General features: G+C 35.0%; 1 protein-coding gene across 1 annotated transcript in view; it reads right to left on the reverse strand.

Moving 5' to 3' along the window:
• Positions 1–10,120: 10,120 nt before the first annotated feature.
• HAS2 (hyaluronan synthase 2) overlaps positions 10,121–13,729 on the reverse strand; it is a 39,100-nt gene continuing 35,491 nt past the window's right edge. The window contains exon 4 of the mRNA XM_003760357.2: positions 10,121–13,070. Coding sequence (XP_003760405.1) covers positions 12,141–13,070 — 930 coding nt within the window. The 3' untranslated portion in view covers positions 10,121–12,140. The remainder of the gene's footprint in view (positions 13,071–13,729) is intronic.

Raw genomic sequence — 13,729 nt, forward strand, 5'->3', positions numbered from 1 at the left:
GGTGAATCAAACTACTTACTCCTTTCTGTACTGGAAGATAAAGAGAGCAGATATCTCAACAATCCACAGGCCAAATATTCTTCTGATCCAGGAGTTTTATGATCTTTCCTGGAATTCTGGATGCTATCTTGTCTCACCATTTAATCAGGAGTTCCTCTAGAAAGAATTTATTCTGTTCTCCACTCAAACTATTCTCCATCTGAGCCCAGGATGTTCATGCTGATAAATTGATTCAGGCTGTGGCAAAAATTTCAAATGTGGAATCATGGCTACTGGGCTGGCAGGAATCTTCTCTTATTTTACAGATTAAGAACCTGGAGCTCCTATGTGAGGTCTCTCACAAAAAGTGACTAATGATTCTGCAGCCAAAGTTTGAACCAAAGTCAAATGACTTTGAATTGAGTGTTCTTTTCCAATACACAGCAGTTCTCTCTAGTAGTGTGTTATTAAATATTTAAGAGCATGATCTTTTGAGTGAAAATGTGTGTACAATCCACTTTTATATTTATTCCATATTATTACATTTTATCCATCATTTCCTTGTGTGTAGGTCATCTGCAAAACAAATTGAGTCTTGATTTGTCGCATTTGTTATTTCTAAGATTTAAATGCAAACATTGAATTAATATATACATCACTTGAATTTTTTTTATTGTTTCAATATGTTTCATAAATAAAATGAGCACAGAAATTAATCAGTGATAAATATCAAAAATTAGAGTACTATTGGAAAAATACCTTGAATTATGTGTCTTTCTATTGTATCAATGATCTTGTCAATATAGCTACACTTTTCAGAGGTACTACACAATGTGCAGGAGGCTTCTTCATGGCCTTTTATTTATTGATTTTCACATTGAAAATTTAAGCAAGCAAACTTGTTTCAATCCTTGTTGGAACACGCTATTACTCAAGACTGCAATATCCTCAATTTCCTCTTACCTTTTATAGGAAGACTTGAAGAGAAAGGAATAAACTTTCAAAGTTTTCTTTTATATAGGCCTCCAGACTTGTCCAAAATGTCTAAATATTTTGCTTTTCATCAGCTGATTCATTTGTTTTGACCACCAAATTTATGCCCTTACAATGGGTACTTTCTGGCAGCCAACTCCATTTCTTCCACTTTTTTATTTTCTTTTTTAATGAATTGTCCTCCCCTACCCTATTAGATTGTAAGCTTCTTGAGGACAGATCTTTTACTCATTTATATCCTTATCCCTTAGCTTAATAAGTGTTTATTGATTATTGATTATCTACTATTTCTGGCTCTTCTTTTTGGCCCTAAACAAAATACTTTACATGACAATTCTTTAAATAGTCGAAGAAAGTTATTGGGTCCTCTTTAAAGATTTTTATTTTCCCTCATAGAATTTAATATCTCTCCCCAAAAACCCTAATTCTCTTTCAAACTTCTCTCTTTCTATTGAGGGCACTGGCATACTTCTGATTTTTCAGGCTTACAACCTTGAGATCTTCCTTGATTTGTTATTCTCCCTCAATTCTCCCAACCAATCAATCAATTTCCTTACCAAATCAATTTATTTATCTTTCATAAATCTCTCCTTCCTTCTTCACATACAACAACCCTACCTCCCACCCTAGTTCAGGCTTTCATTAGAATCACCATATGGCAAGAGTCTCCTAATTGGTCTTCTTGTTGGCAGTTTTCTCCCTTTTCCAATCTATTCTTCATGCAGCTGCCATAAATAAGCTTGAAGTTCAAGTCTTTTGTCAACTATCATGGATCATATTAAGTTTTCATTCCTAAAAAAATATCATTTTTATATAAATATTTTTCTTGTCAGCCCCTTCCCCCCATATCTTATACAGTTGAGATTTTGAACCCAAGAGTAAGGCTTCATTATTCTAGCCTGTTGAGATCTTTTTGGATCCCAATTCTGCCTTATAAGTTGTTAAACCCTACCACCTTCCTATCATCTTTAAATCTGATAAATATGGCATGGAGTTTAGTGTTTTTTTCCCCTGAGGCTTTGATGTAGTTCCATTGTATTGAACCCAAATATAGGATTTTTTTATCCCTCTAGCCTGTTGAAAAATATTCAGAACCCAAATCTGTCATATAAATCATTAACTGGCCCTATAAACATCCTGTTATTTTCAAAGTGGATAAACATGCTGTACTTTCTAATGTATTCATCTAAGAGTTTAATACACACATTGAACAGTCCCATGGATATCATTCCACATTCTGAGTGTCATCATTAAGCCAATTTAGATTCCTTCAGAAAATATGGACTAAGCAATAAGAATGGCCAAGAAGCTTTAAATAGAGTTCAGATGATAGTCAAGACCTGGAGCTTATTGAAGTATTCTATGAAGTGCTTGCTTTTAGTATTTAGGGCAAATGCATATGTTTTAGAGTAGAGATATTTGAGATTTATCAGTCTGGATTATTTAAAAAGATCCTCCAAACACAAGACTTTTGGATAAAAAAAATCAAAAAATCTGCATTTAGATGACATCTCTATTTGCTACTTCTCTGAGTTTGCTAAGCCCCTTGTTATTTCTGAGATTCAGTTTCTTCCACTACAACATGAACAGATTGGACTGGATGACCTCTAAATTTTCTTCTAACTCTAAATCTATGATCTTAAAATTACTTATTATGGATTCTGTGACTTTTTACTTCTGCAGAAGCCGGCTTTATTTAAGTATTTCTATTTCTATAAAAGCTATCCTTTATTAATCTTGATAAAACTTCATTTTCTTACCACAAATTGCCCCATTTTCTTTAGTAAGCATCAAGGGTTCTGCTTTCTGGTGCCCAGGAAAGTGCTACCCAACTACAGAAACAACATAAAACTTAGAAACCCTTAGGTGATCCTGCAATGGTCTTTGCAATGACCTGTTCTTTCCCTCTTACTTCAGTAACCACAAGATAAGCCAACTTTGGTACTCAGGAAAGTCTGAACCCCAGCAGACATCCTGAGGCTGATTGACACTATAACATGTTTGTGTTTCCCCTTTTAATTAGCATGTTATAGCATTCACAAAACCCAAGCATTTTTGGTAAAGTTTTCAAAAGCCACATCCCAAACTGAACACTTTGCCTCGTAGAGCTATAAGCCTTACCTGCCAAACAAAAACCCACACAAAATTATCATTATTCCATAATACCTCTATGTATTTCAGTTTTCACATCAATGAAATGAGTGGTTTAGTTTATATCAGGGGTTCTTAGCGATTTTGTGTGTCATGGACTCCTTTGACAATGTAGTCAATCTTTGAACCACTTTTCGAAATAATATTCTTGAGTGCTTTATGCATTGATAAATACTGAAAGACAGCTATAATAATTTTTTTAAGTTTATCAATTGCAGATTAGGAACCCCTGGACAGATAATTATCTCTAAGATCTTGTCCTACTTTTATCAGCCTTGGACTGGGCACTTAGCTATCATGCTAACATGTTGTTCCTTTCCTCTCCTCTCCTCTCCTCTCCTCTCCTCTCCTCTCCTCTCCTCTCCTCTCCTCTCCTCTCCTCTCCTCTCCTCTCCTCTCCTCTCCTCTCCTCTCCTCTCCTCTCCTTTCCTTTCCTTTTTCCTTTCTTTTCTTTTCTTTCTTTTCTTTTCTTTTTCTGAGGCAATTGGGGTTAAGTGACTTGCCTAGGGTCACACAGTTAGAGCATGTTAAGTGTCTGAGACCAGATTTGAATTTAGGTCCTCCTGACTTCAGGGCTGGTTCTCTATTCACTGTACCACCTAGCTGCCCCTTTACTCAACCTTCAAAAAGAAAAAAAAAAGGTTCTTTTCAACAAAGAAAAGCTGTTTCTTTTAGGCACTCATCTTAGGAACTGTTATTTTTATCCTATGTCCTCCCAAAAAGAGACAATTTTCTGTCTGGACAATTTACCTTCCATTCAACTTTCTGAGAAAAATATGAAATTTATATTATATTTCAACTAAAGTTAAAGTGTTTACTTTAGGCTAACTCAAATCAACAGACTGTATGTTCAGTCTAAGTCAAATCTCCAAAAGCAATCCCCTCTACCTTTCTGGAACAATCATTACTCTTCCATTCAACTACAAAATTCTGACAAACTGTTCAAATAGACAGATTTAAACTTAACTAAATTCTCTAGAATTTTAGGATATAATTACTTTGACTACAAGTTAATCAAACAGACTGAGTTTAAGATCTTAGAGTCAAATTGGGAAATGACACCAGAAAATCCGAGTGACTACCATTTCTTTACAACATTCATGACAACATATCAAATTCTGACTAGAGATTTCCTGTCAGCACTGACAAAATTTACTCAAACTGTTCCAATTAGTTTAATAGATGCAAAGGAGTCTCTCTTACAAACAAAAGTTTCTAGAAGTATTAGGATATAAGTACTTCTTTTGTGACATTAAAGAGAGTTAGACTGATATTAAAGTCCAGCATTGAGACTTATGAAGATTCTCTGACCTTGTATAATAGGATTATCTATTAGCTGAATCTTAGATTTCCATATTATAAGGAGATATATCCTTTTACTTTGAACCATATATTCATGTTTAAGAATCAAAAAATACTGTCTATGAAAGGATCATGTAGAAATGTAAAATGTTAATTAGTTTAATTATGAATGCAAAGGTGAGGTCTGTCTTTAAAACAAAAAAAGGCTAGTCTGAAAGTATTATTTATAAGTACTTCCTATATTGTGGCATAAAGAGCAATAGACTGATATTCAAATCCCAGCATTGACACTTACTAGTTCTCTGACCTTGTATAAATTATGTTATCTCTATTAGTGAATCTTAATTTTCCATATTATAAGGGAGATAATATCCCTTGTTTTTACTTTGAACATATAGTTGTTTTAAGAATCAAAGGAAATATTGTCTATGAAAGGACAATGTAAAATGTAAAATGTCATATTAATATAAGAGTAGCTTCTGGAGATCTTTCAATCTGACCCCCACTCAACTAGATCAAGGTGCATGGTACTGTTAGAATAATCATCTATTCAAACCCAGGTTTATGATCCTTCTACTGTTTGTTTGTTTTTTTTTAAATAAGATTAAGAGGCATAATCATGAATTCAAAGCAAAGACATTTCTTGGACTAAATTACAAGTCAGTGAAAGGAAGCAACATATTAACTGTTTATGCCATCAACTACTGTTTCTATTTCATAGGGAACATCTAACTTACATTCTATTTAATTATCTCCTCAACCCAAGAGGAGAGGAATATATCAGATAAAATGATAGGAAAACTTGAGTACAGCCAAGGGAACACTAGGTTTTTCCACATAGAAGTTAGACTGTCACAGCAACAAGTTCCATCCATTTTTCCAAGAATAGACTTGAAGGTACTGACCTATCTGGTCAGGGAAATACTGAATGTCATTCTCTGCCATTTTTATTACTGTCATGATCAAATCCTAATTGGGATGCGAGAGATTATTACACAGCTACCATTTTTTCTTCCTTTCCCATTTCTCTAAATTGGTATCTCATCCTTGAGATTTTACAGAACAAGAGAAGTTGAGAGTTGAAAGAGACTTTAACAGTCATTTAATTCAACTCATACATGAAGAGAAAAGAATCACAGTATGTCATGTAAATTATTGTCCAGCTTCTGTATGAAAGACCAAATGGAAAGGTCCAAAAGTAAAACTTCCTATGGTTGAAGACTCCTTTTAATATAACATCATTCTAAAATTCTATAGTGATAGTTCCAAAGAGAATATGAAGCCCATGTCCTAGACACATCTTCATGACATGTCATTGGGGGAGGGAGATGGAGAGGGAGACCCAGAAAAAGGGAGATAGAAGGAGATGGAGAGAGAGTGAGAGAGAGAGTCTTGCTAGGGTTCTTATAGACAAGCACAATGATGGAAGCAAGAAAGCAGAGAAACAAAAGGTGCTGGGCAGGAAAGGTGTCTGTACTCAAAATAGTTTGATCCCACACTGCACACTGTCCTGCTCCCAGAGCTGCAGAGATCCAAATTACAGAAATCAATATCGTAGCACCAATATGATAGCTTTGTGAACTGCCATTGCTAGACCAGAGAATTGAGGGTGAAAGGGAGAACAGCATACCATAATAGATTTTATTATATAAAAGCTGCTGGGGGACACTTAACTAAGCCTAGGGGAAAGATCTCAGCATCTAGCTGAAAGCAGCTGTGTTCCTTCCAAAAGTCACTTAGGACAGAGATCTAGGTGTGTGAATCATGAATTATCCAGAACTAGAAGAGGTGGAGATTTGAGATTCAACTCCCATGTAAATGACCATCAGAAGGGAGGGAGTCAGAAGCTAAGCATTAGATGTCAAAAAATTGGGAGAGACTGAGATTACCAAAGATCTCAAAAAGAAGAAAACTGAAAGAAACATAAGCAGATAAATTAACAGGGAAAACACTAACAGAAGAAGGAAATATGACTTCCAGACCTAGTAAACTCCCATGAATAAATACTGTAAAACAAAAGAAATAATTCTATAACTCATGAAACACTGGGCCCTGTGATATTTGAGGAGAATTATGGAACCAGATTGTTTAAAAAATAAATGAGAATTATCAGAGCAAAATTTATGGCCAAAAATAATAGGTAGAATAGAAAACTTGAATTTTTCCTGATAAGTCATAATAAAGACCCAAAATAGAGAATGATGGATTATGAATACAATAAAGGGATATAAAGAACTTTCTAGAAAAAGAGAAACAAAATATAATAACATTAAAAGAAAATATACTCACTGTGCAAGCAAAACAAAGCATAAAATGTGTAAAGACATCATAAAGATCATAGGGCTCCCAGAAAAACATGACAGACAAAAAACCTTAACATCATAATACAGGATATAATAGAAGAAAACTTCTTAGCAGTTTTGAACGTAGAAAAAAAAATTCCATTTGAAAGAATTCATAGATACTCTCCAGAACAAAAGGGAGGACTTGTATGGAGAGAAGAGAATTTGAAGAAAATTAAAAAAACACACAACAAGGAGAGGGCATAGATCAACAATGCTCTGTATAATTAGTAATATTTTTTGGGGGAGAGGGCCTAATATATGACAAGGTCATCTATGTTACTTGCATGAATTAGTATTGTTCTGGGAGTGAAGCACAATAGAAAAAAAAAGGAATTTTCAGATCAAGCTTTGCAAAGAAGTGGCAAAAATAATTAAAAAAAACAGAGCCCATAATGGGTATCTTGAAAGTTTTAATTCCATGAAAATTGTTTTTTGTCCTTTCTTTTGGAAGAGGACCATTGACATAATGGAGTGATGTGTCTCATAGGTGAATTGAATTCGAGTGAGCCAGAGTTGTACAAAGTCATCAGCTTCACTTTTTCAGATTCATCTAGTTCCAGTGGGAAACAAAAGTCAAAACGTCTGTCAATGGCCTAGGATTCAATGGATGATCTTGTTATTGTCAATATTTTTAAGTATTCCACAGCATCTGCTTCAGCAGCCTTCATGACTGGCTGAAACAATGTTCTCATCTATCACTTCTACTGGGGTAGTCTTTACATCCTTAGGGTAGATGCCCCCTAACTCCTCAATGTAATTGAAGCCCATCAATTATCCTTAATTATTGTTTAGCCTGTCTGCTGATATAGTTGTTGCTATATCACTGTGTGGCTGTTGCTGATGCTACAGCTTCTTGGAGCCACAGGTAAGAGTTGTATGCCTAATAGGCACCAAAGGTGAATTAGTGTTGCTGAAAAGGGCTCTATGAGCCCTTACACCAGAGGTACTAGTCTTTCTTAGACACCCCATAAAGTCCATGAGGATTACCAGAGATAGGGAAAGATTAGATAAACATAGGGTGCATGAGCCAGAGAATGGTGGCTTAAAGTAAACAAAGAGAGAATGGATAATGAAGAGAGTGAGTGAAACTCTCTGGAAAAGAACACACACAAATGAAATTTAAAAAAAAAAAAAAAAAACTATGTCCAGGACTAATTGAATAGAGGGCTAAAGAGGGAATCGACTTGATTGAGATGAATAACAGATGACAAAGAATTAAAAAATTGGATATAAAATGATAAGCAAAATTCCTCAAAGATAAAGAGGTTTTAAAAAAAGAACAGGTAAAAAAAAAAGAACAGGAAAAAAAAGAACAAATTTTATAATGTTAAAAAAAGAACAGGTACTCATATTTGAGAGGGGAGTCAAGCCTTGGATATGTAGGTTGAGGCACTTCCTTATTAAAAAAGAATGATAAGGTATTCAGCTCAAACTTAAAAAAAATATTTCACCCAGATGAACAATGTTAAGGGGGAGGTGGAAAGATGTAATTCTAGTCAGAAACACTCTCTCACTAAGTAGAACATAATGACCAGCCTTCAAGAGACTCCCTTGAAGGAGGATGAGGGGAATGACTCTGGAGATTACTATTCATGTTTCCCTGAAAATCACAACCAGACAGACCCATATGGATATACATGACCTACATGAGCAAAACACCATATCACACACCCCTACATATAAAATAAGGATAAAGAAAAATTACATTATTTACCTCACAGTTGGGATACAACACTAGACAAATAAGATCAAGCACAATTATCATTAGTATTCTGTAACTGAAGGATGATTCTTATATACCTCATAGAAAGGCAGAGTAGTGCAGTAGATAATGATGGAAATAGAGTCAGGAAGACTTAGTTTCAAACCCTCCCTGACGTTAGCTTCTATGGAGATGGGAAAATTCATTTAGCCTCTCTAGATCTCAATTTCCTTACATGTAAAATAGACTAAGATATGTCTTTTACCTATCTCATGGCATTGCCAATACTGAAAGTATTATATTATATACTAATGGTATTATTTATATGACATTAAATGTTAATTGCCAAGGAGGATGTGTTTTTAATGACTATGTCAGTGGTATGCCAATGGCAAAGCTCTGTTCAGACCTACCAGGTTAGAAAGACTCAGTATTGCCTGGCTATGGATTGTGATCCTCAGACCAGATTAGGTGAGTTTCAAAAGGGTCATCAGATGAGAGCTCGATAGAGTGTCATTTAGGTGGAGGGAAATTTCACTCTAAGTAGATGGGGGAAATACTCATGCCAATGAAATTCAGCATCTTTTTCCAGGTATTAACATATTCTCAGTATTTTGCTTGGCATTTTGCTTCTCCTCCATCTTCTGGCTTCCTTGGTTACCTTCATAATTCAGCTTGCATATCACATCCTGCAGGAGACCTTTCCCACGTCCCTATCCCACTCCTCCCTCCACAGGCTTAAAAAACTCCATTGCTTTCTCTTTTAGGGAATTGCTTTCTATGTATACTTTATATATCTTTAATGTACATAGTCATTTCTATGTTGTTCCCCCTTTAGAATGTCTTCTTTTTAAGGATAGGTTTTAACTTATTGCCTTTGTTTGTAATCCTGTAATTTAGCATAATGCCAGATACAGAACAAGCACAATACACATTGGTTGACTGGTTAAAATCCTGAAAGATATAGAAGTGTCTAATAATAGAAAGGGAAAAGAATCATATGAAAAGAGAAGAGAAAAAAGTAGTAGAGAAATGGGAGTATAATTACCCTTTAAAATATTCAAACTCATAGTCAATCATTCCCCAAGTGAAATCTATTGTTTTATAATAATTTTTCCAAAAAGTTTTTTTTTAAAAGAACAGAGGGGGAAAGAGAAAAAAGGAAGAAGGGGTGGGAGTTAATTAACCAGGTTGAAAAATTGTGTTGTTATTCAGTCATGTCCAAATCTTTGTGACACCATTTCAGATTTTCTTGGCAAAGATACCGCAACAGTTTGCCATTTTACTCCAACTCCTTTTACAAATGAAGAAACTGAGATAAACAAGGTTAAGTGATTTGTCCAAGATCCCATAACCAGTTAACTTCTGAAGCCAAAATTGAACTCAGGAACTCAGTAATGTAGATGTCCTAAGTTAACTAGTACTGATAATTAATTGAAATGGGCAATTTTGACATCTCAAAAGCTAGATTTAATAAAGTTGTAAATTTCTGCTTTAAGATGACATAAATCATCAATAATTTTTGTGCCCTCGGCAGCTGTAACCATTGCCATAAAGTCAAACTCTTAAATCAAACCCAAGGGGATAAAAGAAAATAGCAAGAATTTTATCAAAAATATTTTATTTACAAAAAGAATCAATTTTTACTATACATCCTATACTGGAAATACATTGAATAATTGCTAAAATAAATACAGGCAATTAATTCAACCATTTTATAGAATGAAAGAATTTGACATTTGAATGTTATCAAAGCTTAATTTAGAACATAAATAGTTAAAAAGGTAAAATCAAGTTTTAATCTAGTTTTATTTTTGAATGGCTGTGTTGTTTTCTCACAGGCTCATTGAGCATTGTTTTTTCAAATAACTGTGAACCTTGAATTAAGACAAACCAGAAGGCAGTGAGTATGTGCAGCTCTCTAGAGCAGAATTTCATGTGGGTGCCCACATATAAAAAAGAAGCAGAAAAGATGGCTAATTCATTAAAACACCCAAAGGTTTCTGCTTTACCACAGGGCTTTTTAATGTCATAATACAAAGGATGGCTACTTGGTCTATGGGTTCCAAACACATGTTTAGGCCAAATCTACACAGCACAAAATACAAGAAATGATTTGCAATGCTAGTTGCCATTTTGGATAACTGAGGTGCCAAAGTGGAGCTGTGTGTGTGTGTGTGTGTGTGTGTGTGTGTGTGTGTTTTAGGGGTTGTAGAAGGTGGGGACCCATAATATCCAGTTTGGCTTTTTATATGCTCAGTTTCAAGAAATAGGTACCAGCCTTCTCCTTTCCTTGTACTGTGTAGATATGTCAAGGGAGGGAAAGTTGAGGTAATCTTGTATAATCCATAACCAAATACTTTTGGAGGGAAATTTTCTGATTTGAATTCAAAAGGATATTGAACAACAGGCTCCAAGACCACTACATTATGCCCAACTCTTTTTTGATTTTGACCAAGAGTGCTGATTTTATTCTCTGTCTACACAGGCAAAGTCAAGTGCAAATTAAACAATTATCTGTTTGGAAAAATATATGATATGTCAGGAACCAAATAATTACTTTAGCTCTTCACTTTATTTGATCTGTGTAGATATTAGCTGTAGGTCCAAAGGATATTAAACTTTATCCCCTATGCATTTTTAAACCCACAAAAACACACACATTCTGAGCACTGATGTGTCTCTAGCATTGGCTTTTAAGAACCAGTGTTCCCTTTAACTCAGTTATGACAAAATTGCACTTACTTACCCCTTTGGCCTTGATTTAAAATGACATATTTTTGGATACATACAAAAATATGATTTTTCCTCCATAAAAATTGGATAATTTTATTAGTTTTTTTTTTTTTGACATAGAATGGAAGTCCAAAAGTAAAAGACAGAAATCTAAATTGCCTTCTCATAGAAATAACTGTTCAATTTTAAAAGGCAGAGAGAAATGTTTTATTCTTTCTATCATGAACAGCATCAGCCAACAAAGCTTCACATTTTGGGCAGGTTTGTTTTTTGTTTTTTTTTTGTTTTTTAAGCATGAATTCTTTTGAAATCTGTTTAAAAAAGAGTACAGGTGGGTTTTGGCAGAAAAGTAGAATGAGGAATATGCAAAAATTGTACTGGAAAAGTCATCATACAAAACAAAGACACACAATACAATAGTAGAAAAATACAGCCAAGCCATTGGGCTTTCATATTATCCTTTGGCATTGTATTTGGCAGACTAAGACAGAAGACCTTTTCTAAAAAAAATCTTTTTAAAAAAATCTATCAAAACAGTCCATAAATTAGGTTGTAAAAGTTGAAAGAACTTTTCCTTGAGATTTCCAATGCTTTTCTTGCTTGAGAACCCACATAAGCATGACTAGTGAGGTATATGAGGCAAAACACTGTCAGGCATATGCACAGTAAGGAAAAAAGTGCATAAACAAAGAATTCATCTCATTTTCATAGAAATAACAGGCTAAGTCTGAGTTTATCCTTGTGTGATCTATCATTTTACTTTGGCAAAATCAAAATAAACCCATAGAAATTGAATGTTCAAGTTCCAGCAGCAGTGAAGTATTTCCCTTGGTGACATTACCCAATGCCCCCAGTTCATTACAGTCCCTATAGAAGATGACGAAAGTGTTGTGTGTATGTGTGTGTGTTTGCAAACTTTAGGAAAAGTAAGCTCATACATCAAGCACCATGTCATATTGTTGCTCCTTCTTCCGCCTGCCACACTTGCTGATGAGAACCACATACAGAGTCAAGAGCATAACCCAATAGCATGCATAGACTAATGAACCAATGATAAGAACTGTCTGTTTAGAATCACTAAATTCCTTTTTTGACTCCCTGTAAATGGTGAAAATTACACCACCCAGAAGGATTGTAAACCAAATGGACACTGGGATGAGTCCAATGAAGTTAACGACAATAGTTTTCCTTCCTGATGTGCCCCACCCTGCCTTGTTTATTGTGGCAATGGCAAAAATTTTTGCTGGGAGTAAACTTGACATGTACAATACTGAATATAAGGACATGAAAACCATGACGATATTCCCTCTTAGGCAGCTGGCAAAAGAAGCCTTGATGAGGCCCACAAACTGGACAGTCAATAGAAAAAGGAGAATGTTCCAAATTTTCCCTCTGTAGAAGAGCTGGATAACTGTGGCAATGAGGAAGAAAGGAAAGAATCCAGTGATAACAGCTTCATAGGTCATCCACAAATGATGTTTATGGAACCACATGGCATTGTACAGCCACTCCCGAAAGTATGACTTGCTCCATCGGGTCTGCTGGTTCAGCCATCTCAGGTATTCTATTGGTGTTTCTGTAAGGCACTTAGATCTGGCAGTATATTTTGTGGCATACCCCAGGCTTAGTACTCGATTAGTCAGATGTCTGTCATCTCCAAAGCTACATTGATTGCCCATGAATTCTTGATTGTACCAGTCTTCTACAAATTCATGAAGCAAAGAGTTTCTGTACATTCCCAGGGGTCCACTGATGCACTGCACACAGCCAAAATAGGACTGACAAGCTCTCTCTATGTTAAAAGCCATCCAGTATCTCACGCTGCTAAGGAACGAGATCCAAGAATCATATTTGTTTAAAATCTGCAATCAGAAAAAGAAAGATTAAGCAGTTTAAAAAGGAATATATGCAAAGTTCAATACCCAGGTCTAAATCTAATGAGTACCTTTTTACCACCTTCAACCCTGATGAGCTCAATAGGTCTTTCAGTTCCTCCTTCCTAAGTTTCTAATATCTTCTCTGTCTTGCTTTTCTGAATATCACAGTAGGACATCTTTTGGAAAATGGTTCTTTTAGTAATCTTTTTTAATTGTGATTTTTTGAGTTCAATTTTTAGTCTCTTATTCTTCTCTCCTTCAAGTTTATAGCTTAACATGGAAGACTTGAAACCTGATTTGCTCCAGCTCCGCCCAATTTCCAACTTATCTTAAAATGCCTTCTCTCTCCCACATTTCTCCTAGAGGTTTTCACTGTCAATATAAACAATTGTTTCCCCCAAAAAGGCAAAATCTTGAAATAACTGTGTATTTTAAAGACTGTCAACTATATATTTTTTATTTTTTAAATTTTATATTTTTTAAAGACTGCAACTATAGCAGAATGCTTCAGGGACTCTCAAATCCATTCCATTCATCCCTCACTTGGATCATAGATTCTCTCTCCCTTGTGGATATTTGACTGCCTCTATTTTCTCTTCTGAGTCTTACTTGACATTCTATTATCACCATAAGCTTATAGATTT

This window comes from Sarcophilus harrisii, chromosome 1, assembly GCF_902635505.1.
Source record: "Sarcophilus harrisii chromosome 1, mSarHar1.11, whole genome shotgun sequence".
Lineage (NCBI taxonomy): Eukaryota > Metazoa > Chordata > Mammalia > Dasyuromorphia > Dasyuridae > Sarcophilus > Sarcophilus harrisii.